This window comes from Haemorhous mexicanus, chromosome 5 (assembly GCF_027477595.1).
Source record: "Haemorhous mexicanus isolate bHaeMex1 chromosome 5, bHaeMex1.pri, whole genome shotgun sequence".
Lineage (NCBI taxonomy): Eukaryota > Metazoa > Chordata > Aves > Passeriformes > Fringillidae > Haemorhous > Haemorhous mexicanus.
The window spans coordinates 75,861,605-75,888,189 of NC_082345.1; the positions used below are offsets into that span (position 1 = coordinate 75,861,605).

Here is a 26,585-nt window from a genome sequence, read left to right on the forward strand (position 1 = left end):
CGGGATCATCCCTGTTCCGGGAACGCTGACCCCGTTTTCCCTCTCTGTGGGAGCGGAGCAGCCAAAACGCTGCTGGATTCCCAAATCCACGTGGCCCTCAGAGCCACATCCCCTTGGTGCCCTCAAAGCCACATCCCGAGGCTGCTCCCGCCGGATTCTGGGCAAGGGTAGCCTGGAACCAGCATCTCCCACCATGGCAGGGGTTGGGATGCATCCCCCAATTCCAGGTACCTGGTTTGAGATGCTTGGAATGCAGCAGCACCATTCCAGGTGCCCAGGATGGGGTGGCTGGGATGCAGTGCTCTGTCCCAGGTGCCAGATTTGGGGTGTCCAGGATGCACCCCCCAATTCCAGGTGCCCAGGATGGGGTGTCTGGGATGCATCCTCCAGTTCCAGGTGCCCAGTCTGGGATGCAGTGCCCTGTTCCAGGTGCCCACTTTGGGGTGTCCAGGATGCCTCCCCCAGTTCCAAGGGCCCAGTTTGGGATGCCTGGAATGCCGTGCCCCAGTTCCAGGTGCTGCTGCTGAGGATCTGCATTCCAGCAGCCAAAGGGTATTCAGCACAAATCCAGCTCCTGTGCTTTCCACCTTTTTCTGGGCAGTTCCTTCCTGAGGGAGGCACAGGCTGAGGATGGATGAGTTCCAGTGCTGGGACAAGACCCCTGTGGCAGCAGGGCTGTGTCTCCCGTTTATCCGGGAGATCCTGGATGCCTGGAGCAGGGATGCTGCTGGCACAGCTCTGCCAGGGATCTCAGGGAGGGAGCAGCTCCTGCGGAGCTCCCGGGGCTGCCGGGGAAGTCGGGCTCGTTTAAGGCCGAGTTCCAGCGCTGCAGTGGGGAAACCGCGAGTGATCTGTGGAAGGAACGGATATTTTGGGATGTCTCAATTTCCTCATCAGCCCCGGAGAGGGGCACGGAGCCAAGCGCTGCTGGATGGTGAATCCCCCGGGAGCGGGCAGCGCCGTGCTCGGATGTTGCCCCAGTAACTCCCTGCAAAGGGCCCTGCCTGCCCTGCTGCCCCCACAGAGGGTTTGGGGCCGGCACGGAGCTGCCAGCGGGGTTAAAGCCCCTTGGGGAGCTCCTGTCAGCCCCCCAGCCCAAATTAAGGGATTCTTCCCCAGTTCTTCCTCAATCAGGAAGGTTGGAATCATAAAACCATGGAATGGGTTGGGTGGGAAGGGACCCCAGAGCCCCTCCAGTGCCACCCCTGCCATGGCAGGGACACCTCCCACTGTCCCAGCCTGCTCCAGCCCCAGTGTCCAGCCTGGCCTGGGACATTCCAGGGATGCAGGGGCAGCCCCAGCTGCTCTGGCAATTCCAGCCCAGGCAGGAATTCCTCATTCCCAGTCTCCCATCCATGCCTGCCCTCTGGCACTGGGAGCCATTCCCTGGGTCCTGTCCCTCCATCCTTGTCCCCAGTCCCTCTGCAGCTCTCCTGGAGCCCCTTCAGGCCCTGCCAGGGCTCTGAGCTCTCCCTGGATCCTTCTCCTCTCCACCCTGGGACAGTGGGAGGTGTCCCTGCCACGTCAGGGGTGGCAGTGAAGGGGCTGTGAGGTCCCTTCCCACCCAACTCAACCCCAGATTCCCAGATTCTATAATTTATAACTTTATTATTTATAGTTCTGGTTGTGCTGGAGCAGCCCCGGTTCTTTCCGTACCGTCGCTTCCATCGTTCCCCGCCGTTCCCATTTGTCCCGCGGCGTTCCTGCTCCAGCTCCCGGCGCAGCCGAGGCGCCCTGGGCCTTCATCCCTGCCCAGGATGATGAGGATGGTCATGCACAGCGTGTCCTGGAGTGAGCAGGGAGCAGAGCCCGGCATGGGAGCAGCAATCCCACAGGAGCCGGGGCTGTCCTGCTCCGGGCTCTCGGGGTCACTGTCCTGACCCCAACTTTGTCCTGGCCACGGGGTCCTGTACCCCCCATTTGGGGTTCTGTACCTCCCTTTGGGGTCCTGTACCCCTCATTTGGGGTTCTGTACCTCCCTTTGGGGTCCTGTACCCCCCATTTGGGGTCCTGTACCCCCCCACTTTGAGGTCCTGTACCCCCCCTTTTGGGGTCCTGGTCCCCCCTTTGGGGTCCTGGTCCCCCCTTTGGGGTCCTGTACCCCACTTTGAGGTTCTGTATCTCCCTTTGGGGTCCTGTACCCCCCACTTTGAGGTCCTGTACCCCCTTTGGGGTCCTGTACCCCACTTATAAGGTTCTGTATCTCCCTTTGGGGTCCTGTATCCCACTTTGAGGTCCTGTACCCCCTTTGGGGTCCTGTACCCCACTTATAAGGTTCTGTATCTCCCTTTGGGGTCCTGTACCCCCCATTTGGGGTCCTGTACCCCCCCGTTTGGGGTCCTGCCCCCCCCTTTGGGGTCCTGTTCCCCCCTTTGAGGTCCTGTCCCCCCCATTTGGGGTCCTGTACCCCCATTTGGGGTTCTGTACCTCCCTTTGGGGTCCTGTACCCCACTTTGAGGTCCTGTCCCCTCCCTTTGGGGTCCTGTTCCCCACTTTGGGGTCCTGCATCTCCCTTTGGGGTCTCCCAGCTGGAATGTTGATGCCGTGGAGTTGCTGGGGAGGACTTGGGGCGGCTCTGGTTGTGTTTGGGAGTGGGGATGGTCGGCACTGGAGTCACAGCCCCGGGACAGTCCCCAGAGAGGGAACGGCCCAGGCAGGGCCAGGGGAGCCTCAGGGTGGATACTGGGGAAATTCCTCCTGGAAAGGGCTGTGCAGCCCTGGCACAGGGGTGGGGTCCCCATCCCTGGAGGGACTGCAAGGCCGTGTGGATGTGACGTTTGGCAGTGCTGGGGATGGTCGGACTCGATGGGCTCTGAGGCTTTTCCAGCCTCAGTTATCCCACGGTTCTCCAGCCGTGCTGCCCTGCTCCCACAGCCCCTGGCCGTGCCCTCTGTCCCCCAGTGCCATCAGAGGCTCCAGCACTGCCCAGCTCCTGTCACTCGAGTGGCTCTCAGGGACTGCTGTGCCAGCTGCAAGTGGGGACAAGGAGGGAGCGGGAGCAGTGGAGCAGGAGAGGCTGGAGGGGCTGGAGAGGAGGGAGAGGAGGGAGAGACTGGAGAGGCTGGAGGGGCTGGAGAGGCTGGAGAGGCTGGAGAGGAGGGAGAGGAGGGAGAGACTGGAGAGGCTGGAGGGGCTGGAGAGGAGGGAGAGGCAGGAGAGGCTGGAGAGGCAGGAGAGGCTGGAGAGGTGGGAGAGGCTGGAGAGGAGGGAGAGGCTGGAGAGGCGGGAGAGGCTGGAGAGGCAGGAGAGGCTGGAGAGGCAGGAGAGGCTGGAGAGGTGGGAGAGGCAGGAGAGTTGGGAGAGGCTGGAGAGGAGGGAGAGGCGGGAGAAGCTGGAGAAGCCAAGTGCTCGCTTGAGGTGTCACTCCTTGAGCAAGCACCTGCCTGGGGCTGCCTGCGAGTGTCACCGGGATGTCACCGGGAGCTGCTCATCCCCGTCCCCGTGTGTGGCACATCCCCGCAGTCCTCAGGGCTGTCACTTGCAGCTCCCGGTGTCACTGCCAGCCCTGCCAGGCTCCCGAGACACCGGGAAGGAGCTGCAGGAGTGGCACCAGGCCCGGGTGGAGTGGAGCTTTCCTGGGAGCAGCCTGTCCCCAGTGCTCCTGCTGTTTGTGTCACCTCCCTGCCAGCCCCGGGATGGATCTCCGGGATGGATTCCCCACCTGGCACATCCCAGGCGGGCTCAGCCGAGGGGGAGGCGTGGCGTGACACCGCTGATGAGCCACCGCCCCTTCCCTGCTCTAGGAGCAGGCGCTCCCTGGATCCCTGGGGCCTCTCCTGCTCCGGGTGGGATCGCTCCCCAGCCCACGGCCCCACCCTGGGGACTCTGGGGGCTGCAGTGTCCCCGGGTCCCCCTCCCAGCACTGGCGTTTCCAGCTGGCAGCTCCCGCTCTCCTCCCGCTCATTCCGCCCTGGCGCTGGGAGTTGATTAGCTCTGCTAATTACTTTACAAATAATGAGCTTCCCTAATTGCGCTGGCAGGGACGGGGGGGCTCTCCCCACCTGCCATCCCACAGTGCCACCAGGCTCTGGGTCCCCTCAGCTCCGCTGGGGACCCCCCTTGGGTGTTGGCACCGGAATTCTGGGAATAAAAAACCCAAAATCTTTGCATGGGGAGCTGGGAGCTCTGGCTCATCCCGGGGGACTGGGCCATTCCCCCTGCCCTGGGCACCCCTGGATCAGTGGGATGCGTGGAACAGGCGCTGCCTGTTCCCTGTCACAGCCTCTGGGATGGATCTCCAGGATGGATTTCCCACCTGGCACATCCCAGGCGGGTTCAGCCGAGGGTGAAGCGTGACACCGCAGATGAGCCATCTCCCCTTCCCTGCCTCGGCTTCCTGGGAGCAGGAGCCTGCAACTCCATGGATTCCCAGGAGCCTCTCTTGCTCCGGGTGGAATCCTTCTCCCTCAAGGGGAATGGAGCAGGGTCCCCCCACCCTGGGATCCCCCAGGGGCTGCAGAGTCCCTGGGGAGCCCTGGAATGTGGAGCTGGAGTTGCCATCCCGGCTCTTGGAGCATTTCCTGCTGCTCCAGCTGTGCCTGCATCCATCATCACCCCCACCCTGTGCCCTTGGGAAGGGGCTGGGGCTGGGAGCGGGACCCCCGGCAGCTGGGAATGGCAGCACCCCATGGTCAGTTCTCCCCTGGAATTCTGGCAGTGGGTATGGGCTGCTGCTTCCCTGGAAGTAGACCTTAATTAGGCCCTGCCCATGTAATGCTGTTAATTGGAGAGGAGAGCCAGAATTCTGACCCCTGTCGGGTGTTGTGGGCCGTGGGGCGTTGTTTTGGGAGGAAGGAACTCAGGGGTCTCTCATCCCCCTCTGGAGCTGCTCCATCCCTCACCGGAACCAAAAAGTCACTTTCTTGCCTGGCTTCCCTAGCCTGGGATAAACCAGAGCATTCCCATCAAATCTGGGATTGAAATCTCTGTGTTCCAGGGGGGAAGGGAGCGGGTGCCCCCCTCCTCCGGCAGCTCCCTGAAGATGCAGCTCCGACTCCGTCGCTAATGGAGCGGCGTCCTCGCTGCTCACCTTTAATTAAGTGAGCCTCAGATCCCTGGGCTTAATTAACTTCTCGGTGGCTGATGACTCTCTCCAGCAGCCGAGGAGAGGTGGGACTGGCATTTCATGGAATCATGGGATCCCAGAGTGGATTGGGATGAGCTGGGTTGGGTTGGAAGGGACCTCAGAGCCCATCCAGTCCCACCACGGGCAGGGACACTTCCGCTATCCCAGGCTGTTCCAAGCCCTGTCCAGCCCGGATGTGAACATTCCAGGGATGGAGCAGCCACAGCTCGTGAGAGAATTCATTGTTGGGATCCAGCTCCTGCCTTGGAAATTGGGTTAGACCCAACAAAATCCTTCTCCGTGTCGGAAATTGCCGGAGTTTGCCGGCAGTGGAATTCCGTTAACTTCCCGCTGTTCCATTGATTTTTCGTGTTTATTTGCGAAAGCTCCGCTGAGCCTCCGAGGTCTTGAACGGCTTCCCAGAGCCGTCAGCTGCCGCCCTGCCAGCGCCGGGAGTGTCACTGCTGTGGGACAACAGGGCCACCTTTAATGGGCCCTGACAGGGCGGCGGCGGGGCCTTGGGGCTGGGCACTCAAACGTTCCCATTATCCTGCTCCTGGCACCACCAGGCCGTGTGGGGAGGATTCCCAAAGGGAATTGGCGTGTGGGGAGGATTCCCAAAGGGAATTGGCGTGTGGGGAGGATTCCCAAAGGGAATTGGCGTTCTGCAGCAGCAGCAGCAGCAGCAGCAGGATGGGAGGGCTCGGTCAGTGCCAGCACATCCGGGACTGGAATGGTGCAGCTGTGGGTCCCAGCACAGCACTGGGGGGCCTGTGCTGGTGACCCCCTTTTTGGGGTGACCCCTTCTTGGAGTGACTCCTTTTTTTGGGATGGTCCCCTTTTGGATGACCCCGTTTTTGGGGTGACCCGTTCTTGGAGTGACTCCTTTTTTGGGATGGTCCCCTTTTGGATGACCCCGTTTTTGGGGTGACCCGTTCTTGGAGTGACTCCTTTTTTGGGATGGTCCCCTTTTGGATGACCCCTTTTTGGGGTGACTCCTTCTTGGGGTGACCCCTTCTTGAGGTGACTCCTTTTTGGGGTGGTCCCTTTTTGGGATGGTCCCTTTTTGGGGTGGTCCCACATGGCTGCAGACCTGTCATCTGCTCCGAAGGAGCTCAGATCCCACCTCCATGGCAGATCCAGGACCGGCAGGATGGCACCATGGATCCCAGTGTGGCTTAGGAATGGCACTGGTGCTGGGGGGGTCTGTGCTGGTGGTCCCTTTTTGGGGTGGTCCCTTTTTGGGGTGGTCCCAGTGGCTGCAGACCCGGAGGAGCTTTGGGGAGGGCTCAGATCCTGCCCCCACGGCTCATTCAGGAATTCCCTGCCGGCCCCCGAGCCCCCGGCGCTGCTGGGAGGTGCCAGGGCCACCCCGGGCTTTGTCGTCCCGCTTCCCGCGCTCCGGCGGGATGGGATTGGGATTTAACAGCCTGTGCCAGACAGACACTTAACTAAGCCATAAATTTGGAGTTCGTTAGTGAGGATTAATTAGTGTTTGCACAGGGCTCTGCCGCGCGGAGCCGCGCTTGGTGTCGGAGCCCCGCCGTGACCTTGGTGAGGGCGGGAGCGTCTCAGGGCCCGGATCCGTCGGATCCCACTGACGGAGGGGTCCGGGTCACCCCGAGGATTTGGGGACTGGGAGTGCTCCAGGAGCCCATGGCCAGGGAATGGACGTTTGGAAAGGGGGAGCTGTGCTCCCCTGGGAAGGGGCAGAGGGAGAGGCTGGTGGTGCCATGATAGCTCCTCTGTGCCTGTTCCGAGCTCCCGCAGCTCCGGGGGCTGGAGCAGCGCCTGGGATCTGCTTTGGGACCTGCTTTGGGACCTGCTGTGGGGGCAGGAGGTGCCACAGTCCCAGGGATCCCCTCGCAGGCTCCATCCTGTTCCCATCACCAGCACTGGCTGTGGGTTCCCAGGGATCCCCTCTCTGGATCCATCCCGATCCCATCACCAGCACTGGCTGTGGGTTCCCGGGGATTCCCTCTTTGGATCCATCCCGATCCCATCACCAGCACTGGCTGTGGGTTCCCAGGGATCCCCTCTCTGGATCCATCCCAATCCCATCACCAGCACTCTCTGTGGGTTCCCAGGGATCCCCTCTCTGGATCCATCCCGATCCCATCACCAGCACTGGCTGTGGGTTCCTGGGGATCCCCTCTCTGGATCCATCCTGTTCCCATCACCGGCACTGGCTGTGGGTTCCCAGGGATCCCCTCTCTGGATCCATCCCGATCCCATCACCAGCACTGGCTGTGGGTTCCTGGGGATCCCCTCGCAGGCTCCATCCTGTTCCCATCACCAGCACTGGCTGTGGGTTCCCAGGGATCCCCTCTTTGGATCCATCCTGTTCCCATCACCAGCACTCTCTGTGGGTTCCCGGGGATCCCCTCTCTGGATCCATCCCGATCCCATCACCAGCACTGGCTGTGGGTTCCCAGGGATCCCCTCTCTGGATCCATCCTGTTCCCATCCCCGGTCGATGCAGGCAGAGGAGGGAACATCTCCAAGGAGCAGCCTGGGAATGAGTGTCAAGGACAATAAACTCTGCCAAAGCCTCGCTCGTTAGGGAGGAGCCGAGCGCCGCCGCCCGTGTCCGCCCGCTCCCTCTCCGTCTGACTCTGCTCCTCCATGTCCGGCTGCTTTGGCCTGATCTCCCTCTTTTCCATGATTTTCTCCCCAGCTTGGGGAGGTGTGAGGGGGCCGTGCCCATGGCACCGTGGCAGTGAGCAGAGCGACTGCCCAGGGCTGTCCTCCACCAGAGCTGGCTTGGCCTGGGCTGGGCTGGGTCGCTTTGGGTTGTGTTGGGTCACTTTGGGTCACTTTGGGTTGTGTTGGGTCATGTTGGGTCACTTTGGGTTGTGTTGGATCGCACTGAGTCACTTCATGTTGGGTCACTTTGGGTTGTGTTGGGTCACTTTGGGTCGTGTTGGGTCGCTTTGGGTCGTGTTGGGTCACTTTGGGTCACTTGGGGTTGTGTTGGGTCACTTTGGGTCGTGTTGGGTCACTTTGGGTCGCTTTGGGTTGTGTTGGGTCACTTTGGGTCGCTTTGGGTCGTGTTGGATCGCACTGAGTCACTTCATGTTGGGTCCCTTTGGGTTGTGTTGGGTCACTTTGGGTCCCTTTGGGTTGTGTTGGGTCACTTTGGGTCACTTTGGGTCGTGTTGGGTCACTTTGGGTCACGTTGGGTCACACTGAGTCACTTCAGGTCTTGTTGAGTTGCACTGGGTCGTGTTGGATCGCGTTGGGTCAAATCCCCCCTTCCTTTGGGAATCTCCCCTTTTTGCTCAGCCTTTGCAGGGATTTGACTCCAGGAGATGCCCTTGGACACCCCGGGGGGGTCACCCTGGTCACCCCCACCCCAAATTCCATCATCCCACTCCCTCCTGGAGCTGTCACTCAGAGATGTCCCACCTGGCATCATGAGGCTGCCGGCACCTCCTCCAGGGGGATGTCGGGATCATCCCGGGGTCCCCTCGGGGGTCAGCAGAGCCTGAACTGGGATGTGGAACTGGGGGGGGCAATGGGGCAGATTTGGGAATCCCCTGACCTGAGTGCCCTCTCTCGGCAGGACAAGAACAGGAAGCTGAGGCCCCTCTACGACATTCCCTACATGTTCGAGGCGCGGGAATTCCTGCGCAAGAAGCTCATCGGGAAGAAGGTACGGAGGGAGGGGCGAGGCTGGGATGAGGCTGAGGGTGAGGGGATGGGGGATGGGACAGTGAGGATGAGGGAATGAAGGAGGGGATGAGTCTGATGCAGGTGCTGCTGTGGGGCTCCTTGGGAAATGCCGGGATGCCCCCAAGCCTGGAGTGCCCCTCAAGGCGTTGCACTCCCCATTTCCCAGGAGTTCGGCCTCGTTCTCCCTTTGTTTCCCTGGCTGTTTTCCGAGGCTGGTTCAGGGCAATTCCGGGAATGAGGAATGTGTTAACCAGCGGAGCGACTGCTCCGGATGCAATTTTCCAATGCTCATAAAACAGTCAAATAAAATCAATTCCCTTCGTGGCGCGGCCGTCGCTGCTCGTCGGGGCTGCTTCGGTGCCTAATTGGATCTTTCCAGCTCGGAGCCTGCCCGGGCAGCCCGAAAAAATAGGGAAAGGGGAAAAGAGCAGCTTGGGAGATTTTTTTAATGGGAAATCTGGTGCTTCCCAGAGTTGGAAAAGAATGTGGGAGTGTTGGTGGGATTTGTGATGGGAGCACCAGGTCTGGAATGGGATTCTGACACCCCAGGGTGGTCCCAGTTTGAGCCATTCCAGGGTTACTGGTGCCAGTTTTCTGCCATCCACCATTGCTGTGCCCGGTGTTGGATCAGGGATTGGAATTGGCTCTGGCCTTTGGAGGGTGACCTTGGGATTCCAGGGTGTTCTGGGATTAAGGGAGCTCAGCCTGCCCTGGGTGTCTGGCTGTTTCGAGGAGCTGTGGGATTCCAAGGAGTTCTGGAATCTGGGGAGCCCAGCCTGCCCTGGTTCCTGGCCTGCCTCAGGAGCTCCATCCATCCCCATCACTCCAGGGCCCATCCTTGTGGATCCTTTCCCTGTCTTGGGATGATCCTCATGGACACATCCCATCCCTGCCCAGCCCAATGGACCCAGCACGCATCCCATCCCATCCCATCCCATCCCATCCCATCCCATCCCATCCCATCCCATCCCATCCCATCCCATCCCATCCCATCCCATCCCATCCCATCCCATCCCATCCCATCCCATCCCATCCCATCCCATCCCATCCCCTCCCATCCCACTGGAGCACTGGCTCAGCCCTGACATTGCTTTCCAAAATAATTCCCTCTGGACAAAGCACCGAGGGGGGATGAGGAAGGATCCATCCCTGTTGTGGCTGCCACGGCTCCATCTCCTCTGGCTCCAGCTGGGAGAGGAGCTGGGATGTGGGAATCCACCTCTGAATTCCCTGCTCCCTGGGAAGGGGTGGAAGGCCATGTATTTTCCCTCTTGCCCTCTCATTCCTGAGCAGCGGGAGTTTTCCAGGCTGGGATTTTCATGGCACGTAAGGGCTGGGTTTGGGCATTTTGGCCCTTGTGCCAGAGCCTCTCCCAGCTCTGCTGTGTCCTTCCCAGCCGCTGGAATTTGCCCGGCGGCGCGGGGTGAACCGGAGCCGGCGCCCGGCTGCCCAGGCCACTATGGATTTGTGGAATAAATCCGTGGAGCGTGTCGGGAAGGGCCGGCTCCTCCGCCCATCGATCGCGCTGCGCCGCGGAGCGGCTCCGGATAATTGCGCCGGGCGCGGGAGATGGATCGTGGCTCTTCCCTAATTAACTCTGGGATTAATCGCTCGCGTGGAGGGAGCCAGCAAGGGAGAGCTCCCGGATGAAAATTCCCTGGGCATGGAAGCGGTGCCACCCCGTCCTTGCCAGCTGCGCCGGGGGGAAGAAAGGAGGGGCTCCCTGGGCGTCCCAGGACCCCATCCCTGGATCCCGTCCCTGTGTGCAATCCCTGTGTCCTATCCTGTGCAATCCCTGTGTCCCATCCTGTCCCATCCATGTGTCCCATCCTGTCCCATCCCTGTGTCCAGTCCCTGTGTCCCATCCCTGTGTCCCATCCCTATGTCCCATCCTGTCCCATCCATGTGTCCCATCCCAGTATCCCATCCATGTGTGCAATCCCTGTGTCCCATCCTGTCTCATCCCTGTGTCCAATCCCTGTGTCCCATCCTGTCCCATCCCTGTGCCCCATCCCTGTGTCCCATCATTCCCACCTCATCCCTCTCGGGAAGGCTGATTCCAGCTGGGAATGCTGCCCATTTCCAGAGCCCTGAGTGGTTTCCCGATGGTTTTCCAGGGCATTCACCTGTCTGGTCCCCTCAGGTGCTTCCAGGGATTCTCCTTTTGGGGTGAGGACAGCAGCAATCCCAGTGCCAGCGCTGCTGGGGACCAGAGCTGGGATAAAGCAGGGCTGGGTTTGACCAGGGAAAACCTCCCCCCTGGGAACACCATCCCAGTCCCGGGGAGGGGGAAGGCTTTGGCAGACTGGAGGATTTTTGGAATGTCGGGCAATTTTCCCTGCGTCTCACGGGAGCTCGGGAGCTCTGGGAGAGCTCGGCACAGCAGCGATGCCCGGGGGGGATTTTGGGAAGATCCCGGTTCTTGATGCAGCCGGGGCTGGGGGCAGTGGGGACCCATCCCGCGGGGAGCTGCGCCGTGCCTGAGCCGGGATCCGGGATGCTGCTCCCGGGAATGCCGGAGCCCGGGAATGTGCGGGAGCCGGGGCGGCTTTGCCAGCTCTGGAGCGTCACGGGGACGGCTGCGTCACCCGCCGCTTCCACGTGTGGAATTGGGCAGGATTTGGCTGCCGGGGAGGATTTGGCTGCTGGGAGCCGAACCGGGAGAGCTGTCGGGGAGCGCAGTTTTCCCGGCCGGATTGCGCTTGGAATCCGCGGTGCTGCAGTGGGCTGGGCTGGCCCCGGCGCGGGAGGGGGCAGGGGCCAGCGGGATTCCTGCCGCTGTAACCATCCCAAATCCAGGCACCTCTCCTTTCCCATCGCCCTCCCCGCGACGCCTCCCAGCCCCGCGCTTCCATGGTTCTCCCGCTCCAAGGTCAATCCTGCCCCGGGGGTCTCCGTGGCCCCTCCGGCAGCCGCTGGAGCGGGAGGGAGGAGGGAGCTGGATCCTGCTGGGTCCTCTCCCGGCGATGCCGGAGGCGCTGGAGGCTCCCGGGGGCTGCCGCGGAGCGTCCTTGTTCCACATCCCGGCCTTTTCCAGGAGGGATGATGGGAGGATGGAGAGGTGGAGGGGGTTAGGGAAGCGGGGCCGGCTCCTGCTCGCCATTCCCAGGAAATCCCGGTGCCCGCAGCAGGATGCGTGGGGGGGCTGGGATGAGCCGGCCCTCGGGAGGGAAATCGCTGATCCAGGGGGAAAACGCTTCCCTGGATCTGCCCCGCGGGGGTCCCGCGGTGCCTCCTGCAGCCCCCATCCCGCCGGGATCATCCCGCACATTCCTGCTCCCATCCCCTGGCCCCCGCCCGGTCTCCGGGAACCTCCTCCGGCACGGGAGGGACACGGGGGGCACCCACCGCCCCGAGCCCCCCGCCAGCCCCTTCCCAGCCCCCCCGGCCCTTCCACCCGGCACGAGCTGCCAGGGAAGTAAAAATATTCCCGGGAGCGGGTGACGCCGCCGGGCCGGGAGATCCGCGGGCGGGTGGGGTATTTTTAGCCCGGCAGGTCTGGGCTGCCACCCACCCCCCATCTGTCCCCCCCCGGCCCCCCCGTGTCCCCGCGGCCCCTCGGAGCCCCCCGTGGGATGAGGGAATAGCAGGGAACGGCACCGGCAGGGCCCCGAGCCCACCCCGCCCTCCCCATCCCAAAGGTGGGGCTGCTCCCGGCCCTTCCCGGCGGGATGAGCCCCCCTCCCCCCTCTTCAAGCAGCCCCCGGGAGGGGGTCCCTGCCCCCGCTGTCCCCTCTGGGATGGGGACATGTCCCCACTGCCCGGGGTCCTGAGGCTGGAGCAGGGGATGTGCCTGGAATGTCCCATTGTGTCCCCCCAGCTCAGACTGGGGCTGGAACTGGGACAGAACCACGGGGGGTGGCTTCCCCACCTTGGGACCCCAGGGACCACACCCTGGGGACGAGGAGCTGGGGACAACCCCGTTGGGACCCTGGTCCTGGGGACAGTGAGGCAGGAGCCCCATCCTGGGAACACCATGTGGGGAATGACCTTGCTTGGACCCTGATGCTGGGGACAAGGCCAGGGGCTACGTCCTGGGGACCCCATCCTGTCCCTGCCATGTCCTGGCACCCCCAGCTCTGTGCTGGTGAGCCCAGGCACTGAGTGCCAGGGTGCAGCGTCCCCAGGGGTGCCAGGTCCCCGTGGGTGCTGGGTCCTTGTGAGTGCTGGGTCCCCGTGGGTTCCAGGTCCCCGTGGGTGCAGATCCCCGTGAGTACTGGGTCCCTGTGGGTTCCAGGTCCCCGTGGGTGCAGATCCCCGTGAGTACTGGGTCCCTGTGGGTTCCAGGTCCCCGTGGGTGCTGGGTTCCCGTGGGTGCAGGTCCCTCTCTCTGCAGGGTCCCCGTTGGTGCAGGGTCCTTGTGAGTGCCAGGTCCCCATGGATGCAGGTCCCTCTGTCTGCAGGGTCCCCAGGGGTGCAGGGTCCCTGTGGGTTCCAGGTCCCCGTAGGTGCAGGGTCCCCATGGGGTGCAGGGTCCCTGTAGGTGCAGGTCCCTCTCTATGCAGGGTCCCCAGGGGTGCCAGGTCCCTCTCTATGCAGGGTCCCCGTGGGTGCAGAGTCCCCAGGGGTGCCAGGTCCCTCTGTCTGCAGGGTCCCCAGGGGTGCCAGGTCCCCGTGGTGACATTGGTGGCGGTGGCCGCTCGCAGCCCGCGCGGTGCCGCCGTTCCGGGCTGGATGCGCTCCCGGGAGCGGGGCTGCCGGAGTGATTTAATCCACCCTGACTGCAGCTGACCTTGGAAAGCCGCCCAGGCGCGGCTCCGGCTGCTCCGGGGGGAGCGGAGCCCAGGGGTGCCAGGGGGTCCCTGCACCCCCGACCCTCCCGGCCCCTCCACGGGCACGTCGCCCTTGGATCCCGGGAATGCTTTGCCTGCTGTCCCCGGTGCCGGAGCTGGGGGTGCCACGTCTGCTGTCACATGGACCCCAGCCTGCCCTCAGATGATCCCGGGTGTTGTCCCTGCGGCTCCCTGTCCCTCCAGCTGAGCGGCACCCCCAGGGCCTTTCCCAGCTTTCCGTGTCTGGAGTGTTCCATGGGGCTGGTGTGATCTCAGGGGGGTCCTGGAACTTCGTGGAATCATGGAATGGTTCCAGCCCTGCCATGGCAGGGACACCCTCCTCTATCCTGAGTGGCTCCAAGCCTCATCCAGCCTGGCCTTGAGCGCTTCCAGAGACCAGGGGCAGCCTCATCCTGTGCCGGGGCTGCACTTGGCCTTGTGGAACCTCATCCCATTGTCCTCGTCCCATGGATTTGACCTGTCCAGATCCCTCTGTGGAGCCTTCCTGCCCCTGGGCACATCCAATACAGTGGGATACACAATAAGGGCTTTCCTGTTGAGGGGTGACCCCACCCCATCACATCCCATCCCATCCCATCCCATCCCACCCCATCCCACCCCATCCCGTCCCATCCCACCCCATCCCATCCCACCCCACCCCATCCCATCCCATCCCATCCCACCCCACCCCATCCCACCCCATCCCATCCCATCCCATCCCACCCCACCCCATCCCACCCCATCCCATCCCATCCCATCCCATCCCATCCCATCCCATCCCATCCCATCCCATCCCATCCCATCCCATCCCATCCCATCCCATCCCATCCCATCCCATCCCATCCCATCCCATCCCATCCCATCCCATCCCATCCCATCCCATCCCATCCCATCCCGTCCCACCCCGTCCCATCCCACCCCATCCCATCCCATCCCATCCCATCCCACTATCCCACTATCCCACTATCCCACCCCACCCCATCCCGGTGTCTCCTGACTCCTCCCCGAGCCCCGGGATCCCCCGTTCCCCCCGGCTGCTCCGCCGCCGCCTCTCCCCGTTCCCGGTGCCGCATCCCGAGCCAGGTGTTTCCCACGCCAGCCGCTCCTGAGCCAGACATCTCAGAAGCCCCGGAGCAGCTGAATTCCCAACCTGCCTCTCGGAGTAATCGGCGTCTCTTTTTCCCCTCCAGTGGTTCCGACGGGAGCTTTGCTGCGAGGAATCGCTGTAACCGCTCCCCTTAATTGGCTCTTTCCTGCCGGAGCCCCCTCTCCGCACGGAAAAGCCGCGGCTCCGGCGCCCTGCCAGACGCTCCGGCCCCTTTTGCATTTTGATGTTGGTTTAATGAGTGATTTTCGGGATGAGCCGAGGCTTTGGAGGGGTTCAGGGACGCTCCTGCCTCGCCTGTCTGGCTGCCTTTGGCTCAGCGCGGCTCCGGCCACGCGGAACGGGAACAGGAGCGGGAGCGGGCCTGGGAAAAGTCCAGAGGGGCCAAGTCCAGCCATGGGGCAGCAGCACTGGGATGTCCCCAGAGACCCCCTCATGGCCCCCCTGTCACCCCAGTGTCACCCCCTCTACCCCAGAGCCTCGGGGTGTTCCAGCTGATACCAGGAAAGCGTTGAGGATGAATCTTCCCTGGGGAAGCAGAGGGGTGGGATTGGGTGGGGTTTTCATGGAAATGGCGCCTGCAGATGTGGGATGTGATGCTGGGAACTGCTGTGGGATGATGCCTGGAGAAGGGAAGGTTCTGGGGGGACCTTCCAGGGTGTAAAGGGGCTCCAGGAGAGCTGCAGAGGGACTGGGGACAAGGCCTGCAGGGACAGGAGCCAGGGAATGGCTCCCACTGCCAGAGGGCAGGCATGGGTGGGAGACTGGGAATGAGGAATTCCTGGCTGGGCTGGAATTGCCAGAGCAGCTGGGGCTGCCCCTGCATCCCTGGCAGTGCCCAAGGCCAGGCTGGACACTGGGGCTGGAGCAGGCTGGGACAGTGGGAGGTGTCCCTGCCATGGCAGGGGTGGCACTGGAGGGGCTCTGGGGTCCCTTCCCACCCAAACCATCCCAGGATTCCCTGATCCCTGCATGTCCCAGCTCACCCAAGCCCTGGTGCAGTGGGAGGTGGTGCATCCAGCAGGATCTGCCCCCGAGGTGTTCCCAGTCCCTCTGTGGATCCCGGAGGGTGCCAGCAGTGTCCCAATCCCTCCCCACTGTGTCGGAGCCATGGGGGCGCCGTGGGATTCCAGGCTCAGGGTGCTCCCTGCCCTGCCCCAGCCTTTCCCATCCCTCCTGGAGACCCTGATTCCAGGCCCCAGCCCCGGCGGAGTGGGAAGTGCCGCTCCCGTCCCCCCGTCCCAGGAGAAATGTCGCATCCATAAACCGGGGCTGCCGCTCCTCGGGATCCCCACGGAGCTCTGGGGACACCTGGCAGGAGCCGGGATCCCAGCTGGGATCCTGTCCTGCCTGGGAGCTCCTGGTTTAACGTGCCTGGGAGCTCTGGTGGTGCCAGAGCCCCTGGGAAACGGCTCCGGTCCCTGGGCATGGAGGAGGAGAGGGGCTGGGGGCTGGCAGTGGGAATGGGGGCATGGGGAGGGTGGGGGTGGGGGTGGGGGTGGGGGTGGGGATGAAGATGAAGACGAGGGTGAGGATGAGGATGAGGATGAGGATGAGGATGAGGATGAGGATGAGGATGAGGGTGGGAATGGGGATGGGGGTGAGGGTGGGTGAGGGTGAGGATGAGGATGAGGATGGAGATGGGGATGGGGATGGGGATGGGGATGAGGATGGGGATGAGGATGAGGATGAGGATAAGGATGGGGGTGAGGATTAGGGTGAGGGGTGAGGATGAGGATGAGGGTGAGGGTGAGGGTGAGGATGGGGATGAGGACGAGGACGAGGACGATGGTGAGGATGAGGATGAGGATGAGGATGAGGATGAGGATCAGTGAGGGTGAGGGTGAGGATGAGGATGAGGATGAGGATGAGTGTGAGGATGGGGATGGGGATGAGGATGAGTGAGGGTGAGGGTGAGGGTGAGGATGGGGATGAGGATGAGGATGAGGATGAGGATGAGTGTGAGGATGGGGATGGGGATGAGGATGAGGATGAGTGTGAGGATGGGGATGGGGATGAGGATGAGGATGAGGGTGAGGGTGAGGGTGAGGGTGAGGGTGAGGGTGAGGATGAGGGTGAGGATGAGGGTGAGGGTGAGGATGGGGATGAGGGTGAGGGTGAGATGAGGATGAGGATGAGGATGAATGAGGGTGGGGGTGAGGATGGGGATGAGGGTGAGGGTGAGGATGAGGATGAAGATGGGGATGAGGATGAGGATGGGGATGGGGATGGGGATGAGGGTGAGGGTGAGGGTGAGGGTGGGGATGAGGATGAGGATGAGGATGAGGATGAGGATGAGTGTGAGGATGAGGATGAGGATGAGGATGAGTGTGAGGATGGGGATGAGGATGAGGATGAGGATGAGGGTGAGGGTGAAGGTGAGGGTGAGGATGAGGGTGAGGATGAGGGTGAGGGTGAGGATGAGGATGAGGATGAGGATGAGGATGAATGAGGGTGGGGGTGAGGATGGGGATGAAGATGAGGATGAGGATGAGGATGAGGATGGGGATGAGGACGAGGACCAGGATGAGGGTGAGGGTGAGGATGAGGATGAGGGTGAGGACGAGGATGAGGATGAGGACGAGGCCCTGTCTGGCTGATCCCGGCCCTGGCCAAGGGCGGGCCCTGAGCCGTTCCCCGTTGCAGGTGAACGTTTCCGTGGATTACATCCGCCCCGCCAGCAGCGCCACCGACACCGTGCCCGCCTTCTCGGAGCGCACCTGTGCCACCGTCTCCATCGGCGGGATGTGAGTCACCCCAGCCACGCCCTGCCCTGCCCCCCGGCCTGCCACCCTGGCCTCCATCAGCCCCCATTCCCGACATCCCAGTGCTGGCATTCTGTGGGATACATTGCCATGCTGCTGTCTGGACCCCCCACACCTGCCCCCTCTCAGCTGCATCGGTTTTGGGGGATATTGGGATCAGGTTCCCCCCAATCCGGCTGCCTCAGGGGTGGCTTTGGAGGAGGAATCCCTGCTGTGTATCCCGGGATGCCTGTCCTTCCCAAGGGACCCCTCTCTGATTTCCCTTCTCCATGAGAAGGTTCAGGAGCGGGGAGTGTTCCAGAGCAGCTTCCCCTCAGCCAGAATTTGTGATTTTCCCCCTCAGGGCACGGGGTGCCGGTGCCTCTGGCACATCCCTGTGGATAGGCCGAGCCTCTGGCAGATCCCTGTGGATAGGCCAAGCCTCCAGCACATCCCTGTGGATAGGCCAAGCCTCCGGCTGGCAGCGGCTCCGGGAGCTGCGTAGGGAGGATTTGTCATAGGCCCTTGGTTGCTTTCCCAGTTTTTTTTCCCGGTAGCAGCTATTTTGGAAGGCGCCCAAAGCGCTGCAGCGCTGCCTTTCCCTCCCTGATCCAGGGGCTGCGAGAGCTGCACTTCCCTTCCTTCCCTTCCTGCAAAACCTGCTCCCTAATCCCAGGGCTGGGAGAGCTGCCCCTGCGTTCCCGGGGTGTTCCACAGTGCCTGCGCCATTCCCGGGATGCCGGGGGTGGAACAGAGCAGGGTCTGTGTCCCGAGGCCTCTGCCAGGCTGGGATGGAGCAGGGAATAAAGCCTGGCTTGTCCTCCTGGAGTGTCCGCCCGGCATCTGGGCTGGGCTGAGCCTGCTTGGGATTCCGGGCACGGCAGCGCCGGGCGGGAGCCAGGGCAGGAGCTCCGGGCCCTGGGGCTGGGGGCTGGAGCACAGACCCAGCTTCTCCTGCTGGATCCCTGCTCATCTCCCAGCCTGCATCCCTGCTGGATCCCTGCCCATATTCCTGCCTGGATCCCTGCCTGGATCTCCTCTGGATCTCTTCTGGATCCCTGCCTGCATCCCTCTCTGCATCCCTGCTTGTGTCACCCCCTGGATCCCAGGATCTCTCCATTCCACTTCTCCCTGCCATCTCCTCCAAGTTTTGGGCCTGATCCCTGCCCTCGGAATGCTGGTGCATTCCAAAGCATCCCAGAGCATCCCATAGGATCCCAGAGCATCCCACAGCTCTCCAGAGCATCCTACACAATTCCATAGCATCCCACTGCATCCTGCATCATCCCCAGGAAAAGAAGCTCCCAGAAATCCCTAACCCCACATTTCAGGAGCCCCCTGTGCTGTAATTCCAGGTGCAATTCCTGGTGGGAGTGGAGGATCCCTCCCCTGGGGCCACCGGATGCTGCAGTTTAGGATGATTTGGAGTTTGGGGGGTGGGATGGGTTTGGCAGCTCTGATCCTGATCCCGATCCTGATCCATGCTGGGCACCAGTTCCAGTGGGATGAAACCCCTCCAAAACTTCCTTTGGGAAAGGAAATGTGGGAGGAGCTTAAAAATTGACATTTTTGGCTTGAAGTTCCCAAATTGGCGTTTTCCAGCCTAAGGAGATTTTTCCCATTGTATTCCCAGTCTTTAATTTGGGATCTGGGATAAACTGGGGGATGCTCCTTCCCTGCAGGCCACAGCTCCAGCTCCATTCCAGAGCTTTGCTGGGAGGTGGGAATGGGGGGTTCCTCTGCTGCAGCTGGAATTCATGGGCTGGAATTCCTTCTCTGAGCTGTTGTCCCTGCCTCCCTCTCCCTCACCCTCCTTCCCTGGGTGCCAGGGTCAGTCCCCGTGGGAATTCTGAGCCTTAAAACCTCTGAACCCCGAAAGAATTTGGGCTTTCCCCGGGATTTCGATCCCAGTGAAGTGTTCTGGCACTGGGAAGCAGCCAGATTTCATGGCTGGGAGTGCTGGGAATGCTCCAGAGCATCCAGGCTCTCCAGTGGCCCAGGGAGGGGACGCTTTTCCACACCCTTTTCCAGGGTGCCCCTGGGATGGGGGTGAGATGTGTTCAGGATGAGGATTTGACTGTGAGGAGAGTGGGATGTCTGGGATGGGGAATGTCAGGGAGCGCCGGGAGCTGCCCTGGCCCTTCCCTGGCCTCCCCCAGCTCCTGCTCCTTCCCCAGCATTCCCGAGGTGCCCCTTCCCAGCGTGCCCATTCCTGGGGTGCCCATTCCCAAACTGCCTATTCAGCATTCCCAGGCTGCCGCAGCTGCTCCGGCTGCAGCGATTCCCTCACTTGCCAATCCCAAATTTTTTGATTCCTCCCCCTGCTCCGAGACCTCATTTCAGCTCCCAGTGCTGGCTTTGCCCTTCCCCCACTCAGGAAGGGGCACACCCGGGATTCGGGAAGGGATCAGTCGCTCCATCCTCTGGATAGATCCTCTTTTTTGGGGATACTGAGGGAATTAGTGGGGGGGCGGTGACTGGAGGAGAATTAGGGAAGTGCTGGCGAAGGAGAATTCATGGATTTGCTTAAAGCAGTGGAATGTGATGGATTCATCCCTGCCTGGCACAGGCACCCCTCGCTGATCCCAGAAAACCCAGTTCACTGGGAGAGGCTACTTCCAGCCCCTTCCCATGGAAATGGGGGGGGGTGTCTCCCTATCCTGGCTCCCCCCAAACTGGTGCCCAACTTCTTTCCTGGAAAAAAAGTGGGATGGTGGAATCAAGGAGATTCCTGTGGGCTGGCGGTCACCCCTTAGGTCTGGGGGGGAATCCGGGCATGGTGCCCCCCTCCCAAACCAGTGCCCACGCCCCACTTCTGGAAAAAAGTGATGGAAAATCCAGGAGGAGGCTCCCGTGGGCTGGGAATGCTGAGCCTGCTGGGTTTGGGCTGCGGCAGGAGGGGAGTTCTGGGGTGAGATTTTTGGGGTGCTCCTGGGAGGCTTCTCCCTGTGGCATGAGCCCAGCTTGGGTCCCCCACTGTGCCCAGAGAGCTGGGATGTGTCATTCCAAGGCTTTCCCTGGGGATGGGATGGAATGGGATGGAATTGGGAAATGATATGATGGGATGGAATTGGGGTGGGATGGGATGGGATATGACGGGATGGGATGGAATTGGGGTGGGATGGGATGGGATAGAACGGGATGGGATGGAATTGGGGTGGGACGGGTTGGGATATGATGGGATGGAATTGGGGTGGGATGGGATGGGATATGATGGGATGGGATGGAATTGGGGTGGGACAGGATGGGATATGATGGGATGGGATGGAATTGGGGTGGGACGGGTTGGGATATGATGGGATGGAATTGGGGTGGGATGGGATGGGATATGATGGGATGGAATTGGGGTGGGATGGGATGGGATATGACGGGATGGGATGGAATTGGGGTGGGATGGGATGGGACTGGGGTCCCATTCCCACCCCTGCCCCATCCCATTCCCACAGCAACATCGCGGAGGCTCTGGTCAGCAAGGGCCTGGCCACGGTGCTGCGCTACCGGCAGGACGACGACCAGCGCTCGGCGCACTACGACGAGCTGCTGGCGGCCGAGGCCCGGTGAGCGCGGGGCTGGGGGGCTCTGCGGGGTCCCCGGTGCTCTCCCTGTCCCCTGTCACATCCTGTGTCCCCTGTCCTGAGTCGCCCTGCCCCATCGCTGTGGCTCGAGGTGACTCCCACACAGCCCTGCCCGTGTCCCTCTGTCCCGTCTGTCCCCAGCCGTGTCTCAGGTACACCAGACCCAGGCGTGCACAGCCCGGCTCCCCATGCAGAGGATCCCGTGGGGATCCCACATCCCGGTGCCCCCCATGTCCGCAGGGATCACCGTTCCCAGCCCCGGGAGCCCCCCAGGTGTCCCCATGGTGTCCCCATGTCCCTGTCCCTCATCCCACGCTCCCGCTGGCCCTGCCCTGGCGATGGACACCCCCCCTGCCCGGCCCCGCTCCCTCCGGAGGCGGCACCGTCGCGGTGGAGCCCGGCGGGAGCGGTGGGATCTCAGCTCCTCCTTGGCAGCAGATCCCGGCACGATGCCGAGAGCCGGGAAGAGCAGCTTGGAGGGGGCTGCGGCGCCTTCCCGGGCAGGACTGGCTGCTGCGGGAAAAGGCGGATCCATCCGGAGAAAGCTGCTCCTGCTCCCACCCAGCCGTGCCCGGGCGGTGGGCGGCCGGCAGATTGCTCAGAGGCTCCTTCCCAGCGCCTGGAATGTGCCTTTTGGGAAGCCTGGCAGGAAGTCAGCAGCTCAGAGCTGCTCAGGGGGCACTGGGATGCTGGGATACAGGGCTGGGACCTGGCACCTGGAGCTGGATTTGGGGCTGGGATGTGGCACCTGGAGCCAGATGTGGGGCTAGGATGTGGCACCTGGAGCTGGATACAAGGCTGGGATGTGGCACCTGGAGCCAGAGCCACCCTCCAGGGTTGGGGTTCAGCCTGGGTGTCCCCAGGTGGAGGTGCTGGATGTTCCTGCCCGATCCTGGAGCAGGGCCGGCGGTGGAGGTGGCTCATCCATGCCATTGGGAGCTTTGGCACATCCCAAATCCGGGATTGTGCTGGCACCAGGCAGAGGAGCTGGTAGCTCTGGGACAATGCCAGGAACAGCAGGAATGGGAGATTTGGGATGAGGTTGTGGTGCAGGGTCTGGAGCAGTTTGAGGGATCCATTCAGCATTTCCAGCTCTTCAGAGAGCCTGGAATCACATCCCAGACCATTGGCAGAATCCTGGGATTCTTTCCAACCCTCCAGGCCAGGCCCTGGAGCAGGAGGGGACACCCCAGGCTCCAGGTGGGGGCAGAGAGCTCGGTGGCCTCCTCCCAAGGGAACATCCCAGAGGAACAAGGTCCCAGCCCTGCATCCCTGTGCCAGTACAAGGATCGGGATGCAGGTCCAGCATTGGGCTTGGCAGCAGCTCCAGCATCCTGCTGGTTTTCCCTGCGTTCAGTGCCCTCCGTGTGTGGCATTCCCCATCCTGGCTCGTGGGAAGCCCGGGTGTCCCGGCGGGCGCAGGGGAGGCTCCAGCTCCTCCTGCTGCCGCAGGAGCTGATCCCGGCGCTCCCTCTCCTCTCCAGGGCCATCAAGAACGGGAAGGGGCTGCACAGCAAGAAGGAGGTGCCCATCCACCGGGTGGCCGACATCTCCGGAGTAAGGATCCATCCCCTCGGGCACGCGGGATGGGCGGGAATTCCGCAGGGGATCAAGCGGGATAGAACCACACGTGGAGCTGCTGGGGCTTTTCCCTTTTGCCCTTGGATAAATAAACAGGGAGTTGCCCCGTAGCCTGGGAACCAGGAATGCTGGCAGGAATCCGGGATTGCCCGGCTCTGCTGAGGGAATTTAGGGATCCCCACACCTCCCCGCAGAGCTCATGAGGTTTTCCTCAATTAATTAATATTTTTGAGGATTTCTGTGGAGCCCTCCGATGCTGGGATGGGGAGGGGCAGATCCCGGGAAAGGGGAGTGACGGGAAATGGGGAAATGGGGCCGGATCTGTCCTGCTGATCCAGGAGCTGCCCTGTGCCGGGGGACAGGATGGGCTTTGGGATGGATTTGGGGCTGGGTTTAGGGACGAATTTTGGATGCATTTTGGCTGGATCGGGGATGTATTTGGGATGTGTTTTGGGATATATTTAGGATTTATTTTGGGATCTATTTGGGATTTTTAGATGTATTTTGAGATGAGTTTTGAGATGTATTTGGGATGTGCTTTGGGATATTTTTAGGATTTTGGGATGGATTTGGGATTTTTAGATGTATTTTGAGATGAGTTTTGAGATGTATTTGGGATGTGCTTTGGGGTATTTTTGGGATTTTGAGATGGATTTGGGATGCATTTTGGGATATATTTGGAATGTGCTTTGGAATGTATTTGGGATTTCTTTTGAGATGTATTTGGGATGTATTTGGGATTTTGAGATGCATTTGGGATGCATTTTGGGATATATTTGGGATGCATTTGGGATGCATTTTGGGATATATTTGGGATGTATTTGGGATTTTTGGATGTATTTTGAGATGTGTTTTGAGATGTATTTGGGATGTGTTTTGGGATATTTTGGGGATTTTGGGATGGATTTGGAATGCATTTTGGGATATATTTGGGATGTATTTAGGATGTGTTTTGGGATGTATTTGGGATTTGCTTTGGGACATATTTGGGATTTGCTTTGGGACGTATTTTGAGGTGTGTTTTGGGATATATTTGGGATGTGGGCTGCGTTTGGGGTGCACGGCCCATCCCGAGCGGGAAGCGCCCAGCTCCGTGCCCAGGTGTCACGGCCCAGGTGGCACGGGGGGCCCGCGGGTCGGGGCTCCGGGGGTCCCTGAATCCCGGTTTTCCCGCAGGACACGCAGAAGGCGAAGCAGTTCCTGCCCTTCCTGCAGCGCGCCGGCCGCTCCGAGGCCGTGGTGGAGTACGTGTTCAGCGGCTCCCGCCTGAAGCTCTTCCTGCCCAAGGAAACCTGCCTGATCACCTTCCTGCTCGCAGGTGGGGGCCGGGGGCGCCACCGCACCCCGGGATCGGCACTGCAGGGTTCTGGGATCAGCACTGTGGGGTTCTGGGATCGGCTCTGCGGGGTTCTGGGATCGGCTCCGCGGGGTCCTGGGATCAGCACTGCGGGGTTCTGGGATCAGCACTGTGGGATCCTGGGATCGGCTCTGTGGGGTTCTGGGATCGGCTCCGCGGGGTCCTGGGATCGGCACTGTGGGGTTCTGGGATCGGCACTGTGGGGTTCTGGGATCGGCACTGTGGGATCCTGGGATCGGCTCTGTGGGGTTCTGGGATCGGCTCTGTGGGGTTCTGGGATCGGCACTGTGGGATCCTGGGATCGGCTCTGTGGGGTTCTGGGATCGGCACTGCGGGGTTCTGGGATCGGCTCCGCGGGGTCCTGGGATTGGCACTGTGGGGTCCTGGGATTGGCACTGTGGGGTCCTGGGATTGGCACTGTGGGGTTCTGGGATCGGCTCCGCGGGGTCCTGGGATCGGCACTGTGGGATCCTGGGATCAGCACTGTGAGATCCTGGGATCAGCACTGCGGGGTCCTGGGATCAGCACTGTGGGATCCTGGGATCAGCACTGCAGGGTTCTGGGATCAGCTCCGCGGGGTCCTGGGATCGGCACTGCAGGGTTCTGGGATCGGCACTGTGAGATCCTGGGATCAGCACTGCGGGGTCCTGGGATCGGCACTACAGGGTTCCCAGGACTGGCGCTGTGGTATCCCAGGATTGGTGCCATGGGATCCTGGGATTGCACTGTGGGGTTCTGGGATCGGCACCATGGGGTTCCAGGATTAGCACCATGGGGTTCCCAGGATCAGCACTGTGGGATTCTGGAATTGGCACCATGGGGTTCCCAGGATCAGCACTGCAGGGTTCCTAGGACTGGTGCTGTGGGATCCCGGGACTGGTGCCATGGGATCCCGGGATTGCACTGCGGGGTTCTGGGATCAGCGCCATGGGATTCCTGGGATTGGCACCTTGGGATCCCAGGATCAGCACCCCAGGGTTCTGGGATCGGCACTGCGGGGTCCTGGGATCAGCACCACGGGATCCCGGGATCAGCATCGGAACATCCCCTGGGCTGGCAGGGGAGCATTCCCTGGATTGGGGCATCCTGGGATGGAGGGTTGCAATTAACGCTGGAGCTGCCTCAGGCCAGGCTGGGAGGGTGGGAGAGTTGGGATTGGGAAGGGTGATCCCGCCCAAAAGACCTGGGAGCAGGTAGGGAAACACAAACTGGGGAGAAGGGAGGGAATGCTGGGATGGGGCTGTACATGAGGATAGGATGGATTGGGAATGAGGAGCAGGATAGGGGTGAGGATGAGAATGGGGATGGGAATGGTGATAGGGTGAGGATCAGAATGAGAGTGGGGACGAGGATGAGGATGAGGAAGAATTCCATCAGCGTTTCAAGCATTCAATCCTCGGATCAAACACTGGGAAAGGTGGGAGTGTTTATCCTGGAGGGAGCAAGGATGGAGGCAGGGATTCTTTGTCCATCCCTTTGTTCCCAGAATTGGGAATGTGTCCTGTCTGTCCCCCGTGGACACCAGCACTGGGATGGGCCTTTGGGAAGTGAGGGCTCCATCCCTGCTCCCAGTGATGCTGGGATGTCTCCTGGTGCTGAGATCCCTGCTCCACAGGGGAGTCCCTGCTCCATGGGCATCCCTGCTCCATGGGCATCCCTGCTCCATGGTTCTCCTCTCTGGAGATCTCTGCTCCACGGGAATTCCTGCTCCATTGGGATTCCTGCTCCATGGGAATTCCTGCTCCATTGGGAATCCTGCTTCACCCTGCTCTCTTCTAGAAGGGATGGATCCCCAAGACCATCCCATCCCATAGAATCCCATGATCCTGGCAGGACTTTCCAGCTTTTTTTCCCCTGTTTTTTGTTGGATTTCTCGCCGGTGCCATTCCCAACCCTCCTCTGCCAAGCCAGGAATAGGATAAATATCCGCCTTTTATCAACGCCTGCCTTTTTTATGGATATCAAATGCAAATGAGCACCAGAAAGAGATGCCAAGTCCCTTAAAATGTGACTCCAGGGATGCTCCCGAGGGAGCTCATCCCGGCTTTCCAGCTAAAATAGATCCGCCAGAGCACTATAAATATGTGCAAATACAGGCGCCGGTTTAATCCCGAATTCCTCTCCCAGCAAAACTCCGGAGCCTGACGCCTTCCCGGAGCGGGGGCTGCGAGCGGGAGGATTCCCGAGGGATGAGGGGGCACCTCTGGGGATGTTGGAGTGGCCAGGTGGCTCCAAGGGGTCCAAAATCTTCCCCAGGAGCTGTGGGATTGGGAGGCGGGGATGGGAATCCGGAGTTTTTCCGTGTGAGCATTCCCGACGTGGGGCTGTCCCAGTGCTGCTCCCGCCGGGATCCAGGGCGGATCCTCGGTGTTCCAGTCCCACTCCCGCAGTTCCTGGGTGTCCCCTCCCTCCGGCTCACCTCCCCTGCTCCCAAAATCCATAAATCCTGCAGGAGATCGATCCCTGGCGCTCGGCCCCGGCACAGCCGATCCCGGCCCGGAGCCATCCCAGATCCCGGTGCCGGCTGCAGCTCTGGCACAGTGAGGGGGAAAACTGCTCAAATCCCTGGAATCAAGGCTGGAAGGGTCCTTGCTCCAAGGGATTGTCCCTGAAAGATCTGTTCCGTCTGTTCCCACTGAGGGTCGGGGAGGAATTCCTCCTGGAATCCTGCTGTGGGATTCTCTGGAATGCTGTGGAATGCCCCGGGATGC

The 26,585-nt window shown here is 61.5% G+C and overlaps 1 protein-coding gene across 1 annotated transcript in view; it reads left to right on the forward strand.

The window, feature by feature from the left end:
* Positions 1–26,585, forward strand: part of SND1 (staphylococcal nuclease and tudor domain containing 1) — an 80,190-nt gene that overhangs the window by 33,683 nt on the left and 19,922 nt on the right. Inside the window, exons 11-15 of the mRNA XM_059847681.1 lie at positions 8,631–8,720; positions 17,264–17,364; positions 20,808–20,918; positions 22,421–22,493; positions 23,694–23,835. Coding sequence (XP_059703664.1) covers positions 8,631–8,720; positions 17,264–17,364; positions 20,808–20,918; positions 22,421–22,493; positions 23,694–23,835 — 517 coding nt within the window. The remainder of the gene's footprint in view (positions 1–8,630; positions 8,721–17,263; positions 17,365–20,807; positions 20,919–22,420; positions 22,494–23,693; positions 23,836–26,585) is intronic.